This window comes from Phocoena phocoena, chromosome 19 (assembly GCF_963924675.1).
Source record: "Phocoena phocoena chromosome 19, mPhoPho1.1, whole genome shotgun sequence".
Taxonomy (NCBI): domain Eukaryota; kingdom Metazoa; phylum Chordata; class Mammalia; order Artiodactyla; family Phocoenidae; genus Phocoena; species Phocoena phocoena.
In genome coordinates, this window is record NC_089237.1 from 29226466 (window position 1) to 29245585 (window position 19120).

The 19120-nt window shown below is 37.6% G+C and overlaps 1 protein-coding gene across 2 annotated transcripts in view; it reads right to left on the bottom strand.

The window, feature by feature from the left end:
* Positions 1–16888, bottom strand: part of DHX40 (DEAH-box helicase 40) — a 51913-nt gene extending 35025 nt beyond the window's left edge. Inside the window, exons 1-8 of one of the 2 annotated variants that reach the window (XM_065896669.1) lie at positions 16732–16888; positions 15726–15893; positions 14556–14701; positions 12735–12854; positions 12308–12535; positions 11652–11718; positions 10554–10685; positions 1520–1619 (exon numbers count right to left, since the gene is read on the bottom strand). In XM_065896669.1, the coding sequence (XP_065752741.1) occupies positions 1520–1619; positions 10554–10685; positions 11652–11718; positions 12308–12535; positions 12735–12854; positions 14556–14701; positions 15726–15893; positions 16732–16843 (1073 nt within the window). In that variant the 5' untranslated portion in view covers positions 16844–16888. The remainder of the gene's footprint in view (positions 1–1519; positions 1620–10553; positions 10686–11651; positions 11719–12307; positions 12536–12734; positions 12855–14555; positions 14702–15725; positions 15894–16731) is intronic. The other variant, XM_065896671.1, reaches the window with a different exon arrangement.
* Between the last annotated feature and the right edge of the window lie 2232 nt (positions 16889–19120).

Here is a 19120-nt window from a genome sequence, read left to right on the forward strand (position 1 = left end):
AACATGCTGAGTGGAAGAAACCAGGCACAAAAGGTAACATATTGTATGATTCCATTTATATGAGATATCTAGAATAGGATATCCATAGAAACAGAAAGGGGTGGTCACCAGGGGCTGGGGTGGAGGCGCAAATGGGGAGCAACCCCTTAAAGTGTACAGGTGTTTATTTGGGGGTGATGAAATGTTTTAGAACTAGATAAAGGTGGTGGTTGCACAACATTATGTATGTAATAAATACTACTTAATTATTCACTTTTCAATGTTAATTTTATGTTCTCCCATTAAAAAAATAAACTTGAAAATCAGCTCTAAACCATTCTAACAGGTTCAGAATCTAATTCCAGTTAGCCTTTAACTATGCCACTTTAAGCCAACTAAACGGAGAATAAGTCAGGTAAAAAACTAAGTTAGGAACAGTATTAAGTCTATCATTCACTTAGGGAACATTCTGAAACACGCTATTTAATGACTTTTGCCTTTGCTGGAAACAGAAAATGGCAGAGCTTAATTTACTCAAGACAGCTGCTTACCTAAGCCCTTAATGAAACCATGATTTTTAAAGCAAAGAGAAAAGCAGAGGAAATTAAACTTCCTCTTAGATCTGGATGATCATTTTATCCAAAAGAAACACATAGGATCTCTGGGTCAGGTCCAGCCTTCCTGTGGCAGAGGCAGACTTAGTTAAGGACATAAAATATATTGGGTAAAAGATAAATATCCAGAAGGAATGTGGTTCAACAGTATGAAAGAACTTCACATTAGCTATCAGTCTAGACTTAGACTGATAAGTGTTTCACTACAAAATTTACTCCAAAATTTGATGGCATCACTGATTACATTGAAAAATAAAAGTCCATTTCACAAAAGGGTGAAAAGCAAGCAACATTACCTCCAGATAAACACTTGGATATACAAAGCTTACTATGTGAAGTGGAGCTGACAGGTAAGAAGGGAATATCAGATCATCTTAGGTACCTGCTGGTAATGTAATATAGAAAAAACAAGTTTGGCTTCCCATTTAAAGAAACCCATGAAACATCACACATAATCTTAAATTTGGGAAGAGAAAGCTACATGTTACCAAGTACCAGTATTTTAAAAGTGTGAACAGGCTTCCCTGGTGGTGCAGTAGTTGAGAGTCCGCCTGCTGATGCAGGGGACACGGGTTTGTGCCCCGGTCGGGGAAGATCCCACATGCCGTGGAGCGGCTGGGCCCGTGAGCCATGGCCGCTGAGCCTGCGCGTCCGGAGCCTGTGCTCCGCAACAGGAGAGGCCACAACAGTGAGAGGCCCGCGTACCGCAAAAAAAAAAAAAAAAAAAAAAAAGTGTGAACAGAAATACTATGTGCACCTCCTACTCCATTTCCTATTCAGAGCAATCAATAATTACAAAATATGATAGGTGATTACAAGTTAAAAAAGTGAGAAGGGAATTAGTGGAGGGCACAGAGACACAAACTTAATGCTTTATGATTAGCTAAGTGGCTTCCTCGGCTTTAAAAGGAATTTTAAAGTTATACCTGATTCCATCTATTGTCAAAGATGTTGCAGAAATATTGGTGGATATGACGCATTTTCTAATTCCAGGTGGAGGTGGCAAAAATATTCTTCTCTGTTGATCTAAAATATATGTAAAGAGAAAATACTAATTTACAACATGCATTTGTCAAACTCAAGTTTTGAAAAACTCATTTTTCATTAAAAGTTATTTTCTTCACTCTTTAATTATCTTGAATTCAAAATATAATAGCAAAAACTATTTCTCCTCATCTTTCACTATTAAGATCTCTAGATCCATGGCATCACAGATGATCATTGCTAAAATAAACCCTACAGCAGAGTCCTTTATACAGGTCATAGCTCCCTTAGAGACTATTTAAAAACTGTGGGCCTTGTCTCCATTAAAAGTCACATATGTACATACAAAAAAAAATTTTCAAATAACAGGGTGTTTAGGACTCTGAAGTCTATCCACGGACAACAGATTAAGAACCTCTCTATGCTTTAAAGACTGATTAGCTAAGGCAGTTTTTACTTTTTCAGGTGTCTGCCCAATTCATCACTCCAACTCTAAACAAGTAACACCACCCTTATTTCCACTATCCACACATTCTGAAGGGTGGGCCTCAGCAGCGATGCTTATAGTATGGTACCTTGCTCCTCTGGCCATAGTTTGTGGCACCAAAGATAAACATCTCCCTTCAACTGGGCCAGTCTCATTCTCCTGTGAATTTGGAATAAGGTCCAAGAGATGCTCAATTTGATTAAGCCAGTTTCTTGCAAAGAGAAAGAATTAACTTGTGAACCACAGGGAAGTGACTAGTGTATATGGAGGAAAGCTAGTCTAAAGAGAATAAAAAATGAATCATCCATGAGAGTTCACAAGAGAGTATTTCTGGGTTGCTGGCAATTCTCAGGCCTGAGTGTAAAATAAGCAGAAAGGTGGATTTGACCAGACTTGCCCTCCTGCCAGGTTAAGCAGAGAACAGGACAAGAGAGTTAATGTTTGCAAGGAAATGATTACGGCATAGGCAAAAGGAGATAAGTGATAAGACAAATCTCAATGCAATCTGAAAATTGTTGAATTAGGAACAGAAGAGTGAGCTGGCAGAGACAGGAAGTAATCATCAGAAAGAGGTTTAAAACTGAGATCAGAAATGAAGATAACGACAAAGTCTACAACGTTAAATTTTTGAAGGGGTGGCCATGGTGGGATGAAGGAAAAGATCACTTAAGCTAGAGAGGTCAAGCAAGGGATTTGGGTAGATCATCTATTTCAATGACATCCAAAAATTAGGAGTAATAATTCCAGGGAGTATACAAGTCAATCGATTGGGGTATGAAAAGAAATCATTAGCATGTCTATTTATATTTCTCAAAACATCCTTTTAAACTTTTTATTTTATATGTGTTTACTATTTTATGTTATACATTAGAACAGTAAGTACATATATATTCTTTAAAAATTTTTAAATGCCTGGCTGCAATTTCCACGAGATATTTGGAAATTTGTTCAGAAAATTCACTCTTTCTACCTGAACAACCTCAAGTTGTTTTCTTTTCAGCAGCCAAGAAAATCTTAACCAAACCTGTTTTTAAATAAAGTACAAAACCTGTTTCCAAAGAAAATTTTAAAAAGATCCATGTATCCGCAATATATAAAACAGACCAGTTGAACTATTATGAAGGGGAAAAGGAGTGGCACAGACAATCACAGTTTTAAAATTATGTTACTAGGCCAACTATCTCATTTTATAGATGAGAACACTAAAGCCCAGAGAGGTCAAGCAGCTTGCCCAGGATTTACATATAGACAGGCAAGTTTAAAACCAAGTCAAGTATTGATGCTATTTTTCTAAAAATCATTCTGAAATTAATTTCACAAGTAAAAAAGTGCTAGAGGGCTTCCCTGGTGGCGCAGTGGTTGAGAGTCCGCCTGCCGATGCAGGGGACACGGGTTCATGCCCCGGTCCGGGAAGATCCCACATGCCGTGGAGTGGCTGAGCCCGTGAGCCATGGCCGCTGAGCCTGCGCGTCCGGAGCCTGTGCTCCACAATGGGAGAGGCCACAACAGTGAGAGGCCTGTGTACCGCCAAAAAAAATAAATAAATAAAGTGCTAGAAAGGCAGCTTACACATAAGTGATAAAAATTATTTTTTAGGTGTTTCTTAGATTTAGGTAGCTCAGACGGTTCAAAGGCATCATATGCTACTTTGCAGTTTAAGTTATATGTTTATACATTTATTATTTATTGTCTATCTATTCTACTACAATGTAACTCTGTAAGAATAAGGACTTTCTTTTATTGTTTGTGGTGGTAGTTACAGAGGTATGTACATTGTCATTGTAGGTACATATGCCCAGTACCTACAATGGCTGGACCATAGGGAGTGCTCAGTAAAGTTCAATGAATTGATCAATTTAAAAATGCATGATATAAATAATAAATTGATATCCTTCTACCTTTGAAATTCCACATTACCCTAAAATTTTACATAAATTTGAAATGTCCAGTCTGAGCATATTTATGAGTAACTCTGTTTTTCAATTAACCCATGTTTAAAAGTACCTAATTTTAGTCTTCAGTTCAAGCAAAATTTCAGTTTATCATTTTGTTCACTACAGTCAATTAAAAAGTCCTGGGGCTTCCCTGGTGGTGCAGTGGTTGAGAGTCCGCCTGCTAATGCAGGGCATACGGGTTTGTGCCCTGGTCCAGGAAGATCCCACATGCCGCGGAGCGGCTGGGCCCGTGAGCCGTGGCCGCTGAGCCTGTGCGTCCGGAGCCTGTGCTCCGCAACGGGAGAGGCCACAACAGTGAGAGGCCCGCGTACCGCGGAAAAAAAGAAAAAAAAAGGCCTGAAACTGCTGTTTTGACAAGACTCACGTTTGTTTCACATTTACATTTTATCCACATACTTTCACCATATTCCACAAGTATAAACACATGCCAATTTTATGTTTGTTTATAAAGGTTTGGGAAAAAGTTAAATACATATATCCTAAAGCACATTCTCACTTTCCACAAAGAAAAAGGGAAACTGAATATTTTCATTAAGATGTAGCAATTCTCCTGATTACCTCCATGCACCTAATAAGGTACTAGAGTATAAATTAACGGTGGTGGGGGGGGGATTGGCAAAGAGGCAGAAAGGTTTTCCAAAATCTACCAAGAAATAAGGATACTGAGGAGAGACCACTGAACGCTCTTAATGGAGTAATGCTACTAAGATACATGTATGTGACATATTATATGTTAAGGCCAACTGAAACGTCCTCAAAGAATTTGTTCCAAATTGATCCCAAAGCAGAAACATGTTTGAGAGAGAAAGAAAGTGTGTGTGTGCGTGTGTGTGTGTGTGAGAGAGAGAGAGAGAAAGTATGTGTGTGTGTGTGTGTTTGTGAGAGAGAGAGAGAGAGAGGATATGTGTATAAAAGGAATATAAAGCTATGAACAGAAATTGTCAATCAAAGGGGGAAAAAAGATGATTCTGGAACAGAATAAAAGAGGTACAACACTGCTCAGCTCAAACTCTACCCGCCCCCGAAGTCATTTTTGGGTAAGTCAAAAATATCTTGAGAATTCTCACTAATACAGCTGAAATCAAACTTCTGACATAGAGAAAAGGCTTGAGATAATCAGTAAGTGCAGTTGAAAAGATAAAGTAACTAGAAGGAAGCTAAAAAATATGGAAGACATGCAATCCAACATAAGAATAATTGGTAACTCTGAAGTAGGAAACCAATAAATAGACAAGAGTTATATACAAAGATATAACCCAAGAGAATTTCCTTGAAATAAAGAATTGAATTTGCAGATCAAAAGAGCAACTAAGAATAATTTATCTTGTTTGTGGTGGTAGTTACACAGGTATATACATTGTCAAAACTCACTGAACTATATACTTAAAGCGGGCACAGTTTATTGTATGTAAATTATACCTCAATAAAGTTGATTTTTAAAAAGAGCACATAAAATTCCAGGAAAATTTTACTATAAAACACTCAACACCAAAAAATATTCTAATTAAAAACTATTGAACTTTAAGGATAAAAATAGAAATTTTCAGGAAATCAGACAGAAAAAGCAAATCACTTACAAGGAGGGGAAAAAAAATCAGGTTGGCCTCAGACTTCTCCGCAGCAACATTCAATGCCAGAAGACAACTGGACAACGTCTACCAAGTTCTAAGGAAAAGAAAGTGTGACCCAAGAACATAAAACCCAGCCAAGATGTAGCTCAAGTATAAAGGCAAAAGCCAGACATTCTTAAACAAAAGAACTACAAAAAAAAATAACACCCAAGAGCTCTTCTATTAAAAAAAAAAAAAAAAAAGGTTAAAATCTAGCCAATCTATAATTAACTGAAAGTAACTTAGGAATGGAAAAACCATGGTAAAAGGACTGATAGTAAATACTGAATACAACTGAACAATGTAAAAATAACTAACAAAAATCAGAAGGGGAGGATATAGAAGAATATCAGTACTTAAGTGCTCATCTTTCAAATCAGGCAACAGATAAGATCTCCAATCAAATATAGTCTAAAAAGAAGACATTAACTTCAGCTTAATATTTTTCATCCTTTTAAACTTTAAAGCACTCTTTTATAAAATATTATCTCATGTGGTAAAGAAAGATATTCTTGAAGTTAACAATTCCTTCAAGTAAATTCAAGTAAAATTAAATACTTTTTAAAAAAGCAGCTGATAGTATAATCTCTCTCTTAAAAAAAGTATTTGTCAACCTATCTAACTACTTACTTATCCTTCTATATGTACACACACACACACACACACACACACACACAGATCTGAATACTGTTTTTTCTAATGTTAAAGACGGTTATTTCTGGATGGAGTTTGAGGTGATTTCTTTACTTTTACCTTTGTAAAACTGTGCACTGCTTGAATTCTTTATAATGAAACTGTATTATTTTCCCTCAATTGAGTAATTTTTCTTAAAAGAGAGACACCAACTATTAGTTCTGCATAGTGGAAAATGGATTTTTTTTGTACTTTTCTATACTTTTAAAACTTCTACAAAGGGCAAAAAAAGAAAAATGAAGGAGCATATGTAAAATAAATCCATTTTTGTTAAAAAAAACTAAACAATAAAATATATCTAAATGCATAAATAAAAAGGTCAGAACAATATGCCTCAAAATATTAATACTGATTATCACTTAATCATGTTGGTGGCATCTGAGTAAGTTTATTTTTCTTTGCTGATTTTATTGTTTTTAAAAAGTATATATTTCTTTTTAAGACAAAAGAAAATTTTTCCCATTTGGGGAGACTCCACATAGACTAAAAGTTTTTATGTGAAACTCATTAGCCTTATTCCCCCACATCTTTAATCTTAACATTTAAGGAAACTATCTTAGACACTTGGTACTTGCTATATTGAAGTAATAGCTTTGGTTTGCAAGCAGAAGAAAAAAAAACTATTTTTGGATTTATGCAATAATCTGAATGAGTAGGTTTTCCCCTTTTAAAATGTTGTACACTAATCCAAGGTAAAACTCCTCTCCTTTTCTTCATCTATTCTGGAAACACATGTACTGTTAGATTCTCCACTACTGAATAAATAACCAGTTATCAAATGTAGATTCACCATGTGACCTCAGGAACATCACTTAGCCTCTATCTGTAAAATAAAAAAATCTGATTATGCAAATATATATATGGGTATATGTGCATTTTTCTAGAAAAACAGCCAGGCTTTCATTACTTAAAAATAAAAATCTGAGATCCCCACCCTCCACAAAAGGCTAAGAAGCACTGAATTAGATAATTACGTCAGTGCTAAAAGTGTCTAATTCCATGCAAATAACTGTCACTTATGAAGTAACAGGTATATTTCAGTTCATAAATTTTTGTGAGGGTTCAGCTTTCCCTAAATGCATGACCAACCTGAAGGAGTGTAAGACCTAAACAAAAAGGGGGAAGTCAGAAGAGGGAAAAGGTTTGAGAGAAACAAGAAAAAGGTTCAGACAGTGTTTGGTGTAAGACATTAATAGAATATCCAGCAGAAAGTAAAAAATCTGGAACTCTATTTAACAAATACTTAGTCAGGACTTTTTCAGTGTTTAGTACTTGTCCTCAGGAAGTTCACAATCTCATAGAGGGGATGAGACAATCGTAACACAAGATAAATGTGTTAAGTGCCACAAGAGATACAGTAAAGCACAATGAGGTTCAAATGAAGAAGAGAGAAAAACCAGCCATGAGGAGGGAAATCAGGAAAGGTTCTTATGGAGTTGGTTGCACTTGTGAAACAAAATAGCATATTTCAACCGGTGAAAGGGGAGAATAAAAGGGAAAGGAGGAGTACAAGTTCAGGAAAGAGCAAACACAGAGTCACAAAAATGTTGTGGGAAGAAAAGGAATCAAAAATCTCTCTTACATTTTGAGTTTGAGTGAACATTGCAAAGGCTGGGGCTTGGGGGAGTTCAGCCCAGGGAGCAGGGTCACATGACCCTGGTAGTACAAGGGGTACCACAGCACCTCTGCACATTTGGCAGATGAGAATTTTTTATGTCAAGTAGGGAGGTATTTTAAGATGTCCCTTTAAAACAGTCAGCCACCCTCATGGCTAGCCCAGAAATAAGAGCAAATATAAAATATCCACCTCATAATTTTTACTTATTCACTAAACCTAGGTCCATCTGTACCCCCTCACTCCAGGCTATAAGCAGGAAACTCTTCTTCCCTCTCCTCACTCCCAAGTGCAAGTTTTCTGTTCCTGAAGCTAACAGGAAATAAAGGAAATAACATGATAATGTTATGTGTCTCTCCCCACAGCCCAAAGTAGCAATAATAAAGAAAATAAGTGCTATATTATATTTACCAGGCTTAGAAAGAAAGCCTTAGATCCCAGGAACCTGCCACCCTCTCCCTACTTCATCCAACTCCACCTCACCCATTACTTAGTACCTCATCAGCTCCATCTGAATGCCTCTTTGCACTGTTATAAACTGCTACAATAAATATTGTTATGATCATAATGGATCACTAGTAGCTCACCCTTACAGTGTCCTTGGAACCAGAAGGGAAACTAAAATAAACAAACAAAACCCTTTAATAATGGCTCTACTCACACCCAATCCCACATCTTTACCATTTACACATATACACCAACAAAGAAAATCACATACACTGGGAATTAGGGCTGAAAGCTGGTAGAAGTCATACTGGAAGGATAATGAATACCAAGTTATTAAGTTCACATTATAATTCAGTTAGCAACAGGAAATGGCTGAAGGTACCCAACAGGAGACTGACACAATCAGAGCTGTGCTTTTGGAAGATTATGTTTATCATGGCAGGTAGGATGGTAGATTAAATCAGGGAAAACAAGTTAGCAGGATATGTTAACAGCTCAGGAAAGCAAACTGAGGATCCCGATTCTAATGATGACAATGAGAAAAAAAAAAAGAAAAATGAGTGATCTGGACAAGATAAAGGTAAAAGAAAACCTGTAGGAGTTGCCACTTGTTTGGATTGTATGATCTAGGATGCACAGACCAGAAAGCCCTGTGAGACCCACCAGGTCTAGAGTGCAGGAGACTGAACTAGAGACAGCGTTCAGGAGTCATCACAAAGTGACAGATGAATCCTAGGAGCCAACCTCTCCAAAACAGAGAATTCTAAGAAAACAGCAAGCTAAGGATGAAACCTTAGGGAACAGTCACATTCGGAAGGGAACAAAGGCCAGGGAGGGTGGGAAGACAGCAGCCTTATAGAAATAGTGGTCAGGAGAACCAAATAATTATCCTAAACAACAGCATTTAAGGAGACTTATATTAACACAAAAGCAAAATACAAATAGAAAACAGCCATGGTATTTGAGGAACAGGAGGTCACTAGCAACCTTTAATAGTACAAAAACTGAATTTCAGGAAGATAATCAAGAAGCAATGGCAGATAGAGAACATTATTTTCAATATGGCAGTAAAATGGAAAGAATGAAATTATTTACTTTATATAGAAAAAGAAAAAATATATATATTGTTAATAGTTAACAACAAAGCAACTGCAACAGGTTTTGAATTATCTTATCAGTTATAAAGTAAATTATAAAAGTTAGTAGATAAAATCTCAAAAAAAACGAGAACATTAAATATCTAATAATGACCCTACAAATTCCCTTTAAGATGTAAAAATCTAAAATAGATCTCAATGTTGAGAGCAAGGGCCCAATATCATCACAAAAAAGATTTCCAAAATAGCACATGGTCTATGGTTATTTACCAACACATATATTCCTGAACATTTTTCGTTAATATAAGGATAAGAACCACCTACTCAACAAAAACAAAACTACACGTAAAATATAAAAACATTTAAATGCTTTTTGCATTACATTAAATGCTAATCCCAATCAAACTTCAAATAGGAGGCTGCAGGTTAACTTCCCTTTGCTTTTACAAGTCAAATTCCATAATAAAATAGTTTTATAAAACAAATTCTAAACAACAATATTATGAACAAATAGAATGATAAGAGTTTGCATTTGCTCTTTGAACTTAAAAAAGAACATTGCACTTGAAAAGTAGACTAATGTGTGTAGCTACATAAAAAGAAAACAATCCACTGGTTTGTTTCAGATATATAAGGATATATAAAATTTCTAGAAATTCCGTGGCAGTGGCAAATCAGATTTGACTTATGGTACTACTATCAAGGAATTATAGCCTTAATTTCAAAAAATTACCAACAATATTTTTGTTCTTCTGGGATAAGACATAGGCCACTCTTAACAATAGTAAGGGGGATAGATGTCCAAGGTCTTGAAAAAGGGGTATAGATGTCCAAGGTCTTGAAAAAGTGAATGTGAAAAGATTTCAAGAAAAAAAAAATCGCTTCTCTCAAAGGGATGCTGATTGGTTCTCCTAATGCTCTGTTTCTTGATCTGGGTGTTGGTTACAAAGGTGAATTCACTTTGTGAAATTCACTGACCTAAACACCTAAGATCTGAACACTGTTCTGTATACATGTTATTATTCAATGAAAAGTTTTAAAAATCAAATTTTCTGTTCTGGTGAGGAATTACCTGTTGTCATAGATCCATAACACGGCAATATTAGCAAGCCATCTAGAGTGGTATCTTGGACATCATAATCATAATCAACAGACTCTGCCATCTGAAAAAGTAACTCACAACTTTTTTCGATTTCAAACTGACCTGAAATGAGGGGAGAAAATAATGTCAGCAACTGAACAGCAAAATTAATTTAAGAATAAAAAAAAACCCTTCTAGATTAATATTGGTTTTACATAATAGTTATTTTAAATCTCTCATTTGATCTAAGGTAGATGAACACATAAATTGTACTCAATCTCAACAATAATAAAATTAAAAATAGAAGAAAGTTTCCAAGGAATTTAAATCTCTAAAGGAATAAAAATGTTTATAATCATAAAGCCTTTCATCTTGCTAATATGGTATATTTGAGGAAGACTCAATAAAGTTAATCATTACCATAGGGGAGGCTAGTCCAGGAGATACTACATTTAGGTGTATTTCAAAATGCTTAATTAAGTACCTCAAAAAGGCTAAGAGATTGTTACAATGTCTCACTTCTGACAGGGGTACAAGGCAGTGCAGGAGGTGAGCCATGAAATTACTCATATCTGTTAGTAGGATGCTGCTACTTGAAAAATCACACTAGTCTGAGATTTAACTATTCTATTTTTGACCTCCAAAAAAGGCTTGTCTATGAGACATGGATTCTACACCTTATGTACTGCTACCACACAGTACCATCCCACCACTCAAAGAAAGGAGCTAGTAGTATGTCTTTTGAAATAATGAAATTAATCATTCAGATCCAGGACTGTTTAGTGTGGTTAACAGCTCTATATAAGATAGAGTAATAAAAATATTAATATTTTACCATTTAATATCTTTCTACTAAAAGTCAGTGTATTTTACCTATGTTTACTAATGAGACTCATGGTTTTTAGGGCAGTGTAGAATTACCTTATATATCTTGTAATAGATATAATATCTAAAACTACTCAGAAAATCATAAAAGGCTAGGATAACATGAGTAGAGCCTAGATTTTCCAACAAAGGTAACACTGTATCATGGTGCCCCACTCCCTCGTACAAATAGTAAAATTTTTAAACCTGGTACTGAATGCTCACCAGTCAGAAAAACCAAGATGTCTCCAGCCATTTCATTCAAATGGATATCCATGGTCACTTTCACAATCTAAAGCAAGAAACACAAGCATAATATGCTAGTGGAAATACAGTCCCCCCCCCCACCACCACCTCCCCTAGTTCCACAGAAGAATTAAACTTGATTCTCGAAAGTCCTAGGACCTGGGACTTCCCTGGTGGTCCAGTGGTAAAGAATCCACCTTCCAATGCAGGGGATGCGGGTTCAATCCCTGGTCAGGCAACTAAGATCCCACATGCCGCGGGGCAACTAAGCCTGCGTGCCACAACTACTGAGCTTGCATGCCTCAACTAGAGCCTGCGTGCTGCAAACTACAGAGCCCACGTGCCCTGGAGCCTGCGTGCAAAACACAACTAGAGAGAAGCCCGTGCACCACAAAGAAGAGCCCACACGCCACAACAAAAGATCCTGCGTGCCTCAATGAAGATCTCACGTGCTGCAACTAAGACCCGACACAGCCAAAAATAAGTAAATAAATAAATAATAAATCTTTTTTTAAAAAAGTCCTAGGACCTATGAGGGCTGCCATTAAAATAACAGAGACAAATAAATTATCAAACTATTCAATCAACTAGAATCATAGATACAGAAAAGACATAAAAAGGATGCCAAGTAATACCGCTTGAATATATGCAGTATTTTCTCTATCTCGTGGACCAATCAAATTGCAGAATTTTTCTCTGACCGGATAAAGCCTTCCAGGTATATCAAATATTGGACAATTTCCAAAGAATGCAGAGAGCTTGGCTAATTCCATAGTTGCTGACATCACTACGACCTTTAAATGCTCTTTCCTATTAGGAGACTTCTCCTGAAACAGCTTCTTCAATAAACCAAATAAGATGTCCTGAAAGAAAAGTAAATTTCTAATAAGTCACAAGTGTACATAACAACCAATTTATTTTAAATATTCTGCTCTCCTAACCAAAGGATTCCCATTTGAATAGATTAAAATGTAAGTAAGAGAAGGCAATTCACTATAGAGTACAAAGCTACCGAAAAGAAGTAAACTGTCTAATAAATAACCGATACAGTAAAATACTCACTGTAGTTAGAGTTCTCTCATGGGCTTCATCCAATATAATGACACTGAATTTGGTAAGATTTGGATCTCCCAGAATATGTTTCAGTAAACATCCATCAGTCATGTATTTGATTGCTGTTTCCTAATGTTCAAACAGCAGAGTACATTAACATATACATAAAAATAAAATCACAGAAATTCATCCCTGCTTTGCAAACTAAATTTTCCCCCTCAGATGTACAGATATTAAGTGACCAAACTAATCTGATGAAATAAGAGTACATAAAATAGTCTAATAACATGTCTAATAACATGGATGGTAAATTACGAAACTTGTGATCTATACAGAGACAGGGATAAGGAACTAAGGTGAATAGTCTGGAATAAAGCAAACAAAAGTGACCAATAAGGAAATACAATGAAGTCAGTGGAAAGTGGTTAAGATAATGTAATGACTTCAGATGAGCAAGTTGTGGGAAAACAATAATGAAATGGAATTCATCTCCCTGTCTCAGCTGCTATTTTAGAGGGCTCAAGAGAAAAGGTAGGTGCACCATTTCTCTCACTCTCTTCTTCTTTGACCACTTTCCTGTTACAAAAATAGGGTCAGTCGACTAGAATTAAAACAAGGTGAGAGGGCTTCCCTGGTGGTGCAGTGGTTGAGAGTCCGCCTGCCGATGCAGGGGACACGGGTTTGTGCCCCAGTCTGGGAAGATCCCACATGCCACGGAGCGGCTGGGCCCGTGAGCCATGGCTGCTGAGCCTGTGCATCCGGAGCCTGTGCTCCGCAACGGGAGAGGCCACAACAGTGAGAGGCCTGCGTACCGCCAAAAAAAAAAAAAAACAAAAAAAACAAGCTGAGAGTAAGGTCCAGAGGAGGAGTTAACAGCAATGATATCCATATAACAAAGGAAGAAATAAAGAAAGAAAAATCCCCAGCAGTGACCACTTGGAAGGCAAGGACAGTATTTTGGGGAGTCATTCTTTGCCACTGTTGATGGCCATTCCTATCAGGGACCATAGGCAAATCAGAGATTCTTTTGTATCTGGTACAGGATTAAGAAATCCTGAAGGAATATAAATTGTAACTATGAACTATTGCCATGAATACAGAAGATGCTCAATAAATACTTGATCAATGACTTTGTTCATTAAGCTGTCAGTTTTCTACTTACCTCAAGAAAATAACCGTACAATATGGATGAACCTCGAAAACTTCAGCTAAATGAAATAAGCCAGACACAAAGGACAAAATATTGTACGATTCCACTTGTACAGGGTACTTAGAATATGGAAATGTATAGAGACATAAAGCAGAATAGAAGTTACCAGGGACTAGGGGCGGGGAGATGTGAATGTGGAGCTACTGTTTAGTAGATACAGAGTTTTTGGTTGGGATGGTGAAAACATTCTGAAAATAGATAGCAGTAGTGGTTACACAACACTATGAATGAACTTAATGCCACTGAATTGTTCACCTAAAAATGGTTTAAAAGTAATACAAATGGTAACTTTTATTTTATGTGCATTTTACTGCAATAAAAAATATTTTTAAAGAATACAAATGTAAGTTACATGCCAAGGATCCTTACAGTGAAAACACATGACAGTCCTGTGAAAAATCAACATAACTGTCACATAAACTAATTGAGAAGGGAGAAAATGGGATGAATTAGACACCCCAGGACTAGAGCATTAACAATGGGCAACACAAATTAATTCTAATCTGAGGCTTTGTTTCTTTAAAATATAAATGGAATTTTGAAGTCAAAATCTTTCATCACTTTCTCACTCTTTCTATAAATTTATAGTACTTAATTAAATACAAGCAAAACTTTTGTACCTTAGAGCTGCAATCGTCAAAACGAACTTGGTATCCTACTTTGGATCCCAAAGTGCATTTCATTTCTTCAGCAACCCTCTGAGCAACAGATATGGCAGCTACTTTTCGTGGCTGAGTCACACCAATCATACCATGTTGTGAAAACCCTATCAAAACCAGAAGTAAAAAAACACAAAAATGTTAACAATTGCTTCCCATTAGAGCTAAATTGTTTCTGGTCAATCAATACAAACTGTTCAAGTGTTTCTAAAAGAAAACTCTGCCAATTAACAACACACTGTATTACATTTGCACCATGGAAATTTAAGTATTAGTTAAAAATAAGACTACATATTAATAGCTGTTCTAAATGTATATATTTTAATTAATTTTTTTCAATTTCAGTCTAAAGATTTACTCTAAAGAGTAAGCCAAGAATTTCTAACCCCTAGGAATCCATAAAATTCCACACACTTCCTAAAATGGATTTAACTTTGCCACAGAAGTTTAAATATACCACTTTTCATAGATTCTACAAGCATATTTTACTATTTTAATATCTTTGAAAGGGAGATGCATCTTATAACTGATGGCATTTTTTTTATTAATAGTATGTAAAATAGTGGTATGTCTTAATAGACGGCATCTTAGATTTGATGCATTAGAGTAAGTTAATATACACTACGAAATTTTTATAATATCCAACATAATTTTGCTCTATACCAACCTTATGATAGAAAGTTTTACCGTATTGAAGGGAAAGACACCGTAAGGATAATTTGTTAGCTGGCTTGGTGTTAGGAGAGTCAAGGAATAAACAGTTACCTGATAACACTCTGGAGATAGAACCAAGAAATACTAATGTCAGCAGCAGATATCAATACATCCCTTCCCTCGGAAAATTATTTCAGTACCAGTGGTCAACAGTCTACTGCAAGACAACCTTATTCTATAGCACAGAATCAACATCTACCTATAATTCTATTTGGAATTATTATGGTAACTGAAAATGCCATTTCAACTAATCTGAAATAAGACCGTAAAAAAGCAAGGAAGATGTAGGTACAGTGTGCCAAGACAAGAACTGGGACTGTAAAACAAATGATGGGCATTTGTGTAATACAGAAGTCCTATTAGCTTTTAAGAGGATATTTTTAAAGTACTCCCAATATTTTCCCAGAATAAAATTACCTGCTTCATATAGATATTTTGGGAGTTGAGTTGTTTTACCACTTCCTGTATTTCCAGTAACAATAAGGAATGAATTGTCCCTCACAGCTTGAATAAGCTTTTTTCTTTGTTTTTGAATAGGAAAAGTTGGAGTAGTTCCTCCCTCCTGTGATGTGCATCCTTTCTCTTCTGTAATGACAGGGGGAAAAATTGTGCAATTCAAAGGCCTGTAAAGATATCTCTCATTCAATCTCCCAAAACTGCAAAGGGAATGACAATAGAATTTCAGGGCTGGAAACAATCAACCCATGACTCTTCAGTTAAATCACCTACATCCAATTTGCAAGCGAGGGTTTATAAACCCAGAGCAACTTTTTAGTGAAATCAACTTGAGCATTTGCTAATGCATGACTCAAAGTAGCTGACAAAGTTAAGCCTAGCACAAGGCAATGTATTTGCAAGCATACCTATACAGAAGCACAAAACCCAATTTTATTAAACAATAGACCAAAACCTGGAACACAGCAGAAAAACTCTCAGCTGAATTAAAAGCCACCTGTGTTTGCTTCTGATTCACGGTTCAAGTTAGGTCCCTGTTCTGAGTGACTGATATCCCAGAAGGCCAAGTGGTGGGTAACCATGGAAACTGGCTCCTGGAAACTGGCTCCCTCATTCCGTACCCAAAGGCAGGCTGGCGGCCCGACGAAGGGGCGGAGGGGGGGAGGCGGGAATGGATGGGTAGAGAACAAAGGCTTTATGAGCCCATTTAACAGCAGAACGCATTTCGGCGTTGGGGTTCACTTTTTTGTCCCCCAGCAGGGTTTTCACCCAACTTGGGTCTGGGACCGCCCCCCTCTAGACCAAAGTCCTCACTGGATGCAAAGTTCCCCTCCGGCTTGGAGAGCGACAAGAACGCTGCGGCCTCCCCCTCTACTCTTCTCTGCCTGCCTAAGGAGGACTTTTATCGCCCCCCAGAACCCCCATGCCATAACTCCCGCTGGCCTCCGTACTGTCCCGCGGACCGCACCTCTATCAGCGATGGGAACTGCCGAAGGCCGCTCTTCTCGGAGGTCTCTTGATCGCTCACCTTCCTCCTGCCGCCTTGGCGCCCTGCCCGCGACGGCGGGAAACCGGGACATAGACCTGGCCCAGAGCGGAGGTGAGCACGTCCACCGTTCTGGGAAGATGGGAGGGGAAAGGCGAAGACGCGCCCTGATGACGTCAAGGTGTTTACTTCCGCGCGTGCGACTCGAGCGAGGGGAGGAGGAGCTGTTCGATGACGTGGCGCGAGGCAGCCGGAGAGCTGCCCAACCGTTGCGACCCGGCCGCGAGCAGAGGGCCCACGCTCGAGTGTTTCCCGCGAAACGCCGACGTGCGCTGGGGCTTCGCCGGCGAAGCCAGCCCAGAAGTCCCGAAGGGACCCCTCCTGTTTCTCCTCTTGTGCGCAAAAGGGCCAGGCGACACCTTTTTTTTCTCAGTGGTCACTGCAAGCCTATCCTACCTTCACACACCTACCGTGATGTGACCCTTTGCCAGGAGCTGGAACCATCCTAGAGTTCGGCGTTCCACGACATTCTCACCTTGCTCCTCCTGAAATGACCTGTTCAAGGCGCACAGCTCATGAGTTGCAGAGCTGAACTTCTATTTCCTTAGTGTCCAAAACTTAGGTCCCCCACGCTGTCCAGTTCCTTCATAGGACCCTGCATTTTAATTTATTTCCATGTTTATTTTCTTCCCCTTTCCCCCAACTAGACGCAAGGGCAACAACTTTAGAAAATCATGGTACATGGAGCACAGCAAAGTGATTCAAACTGGACCGTCAATATTTTTTGAATTCGCTGATGGATGAATGAATGATTGACCTCCAGAGGAGTTAAGCTCACTTTGAATGGTTGTGGATTCCTTGGAAACCACAAGAACTGAAAAATTAAACAGATATACAACAATCGGGGTGGGGTGAATTTTCAGAAAAGGTACTTTGGGAGGCAGGTCTTTCTGTTATAGAACCTTACAATTTTGTAAGTAGTGTCAATTGTAACAAAATCCATGCAAGAAGATTGTTTCTTGGACTTTTCAATCATTCCTGCTGTTAGAATTAACCAACACTTACTGCCAAAAAAGACAGCTCAAGTTGTCACTTTAACTAAAGTTCACTATTCTCCTATCCAACCAGGCTTCAAAAGATGTCATTGGACCCCAAGATTTTTCTGTGCTTATTTAAAATATATGTATACCAACTCCTTTTAAATGGGACTGATTAACGTCTCCTAAAATGCAAGTGAGTGAGAGCAACTTTCTAATAACTTTATATCTCCAAACCTGGGAGCTACAGGAATAAATGAGATAATAGGAGAACATCCCAGATTTCTCTCATCCATTAAAGGAATTCCCCAACATCCTGCATTCTGTTAGAATTCAAAATATCACAACTCAGAAAAACCACAAAAAAAGCAAAAATACATTTGCAGTATAGGCAAGGTATTGGTGAGTACAGGGCATGGTAGTCACTTTTAAGAAAATGAGCAGAATAATTTCAGACAAATGACAGTTACCATTTATTAAGCACTTAGCAGTCAAGCATGTAATATAAATTTTTTCACTTATTCTTCACAAAAACCCATACAAGTAGGTTATTATCACTAATTTTCATATATGGGAATCAAAGCTCACATATTTACCTCAAAACAGAGGTAATACGACTAGATTTCAAAGTCACACTAATACCACTGTACTGTAATGGGAGATGGAATTATCTAAATCTCGGTGGCTAATATATTTTCTTCCAATGTTTGTAAATCAACTATTATAGAATGACTCCATTCTCGTATGAGAACCACATAGTGAGAGTATCCAGAATAAAACCTGCAAGCCAAGAATAAAGAAAAGTAAAAGTGAAAAACTCAAATGATGTTTAACATTGTTGATTTTAAAACCAAGGACGTTTAAAACATGTCACCATTAATAACCATGTGCTTAGGGCTATTCCAAATTGAAAGAACAACAACTATTTCCTGCTCAGTAAGTTTACAAATTGCAATGGCAAACAAGATACAAATATAGAATGAAACTAGAAAATACATGGGTTTAATCTGAGAAGAAAAGTCAGTGTTCTCAACAACATTGAATCTATTTCCTTTTACCTTTGGGTAGAAAAAGAAAAAGCTGAAGGAGGACTTCCCTGGTGGTGCAGCGGTTAAGAATCTGACTGCCAATGCAGGGAACACCGGTTCGAACCCTGGTCCGGGAAGATCCCACATGCCGCGGAGAAACTGAGCCCGTGTGCCCAGGGCCCATGCTCCGCAACAAGAGAAGCCACCACAATGAGAAACTGGCTCACTGCAACAAAATGTAGCCCCCGCTCACTGCAACTAGAGAAAGCCCGCGTGCAGCAACGAAGACCCAACACAGCCAAAAAT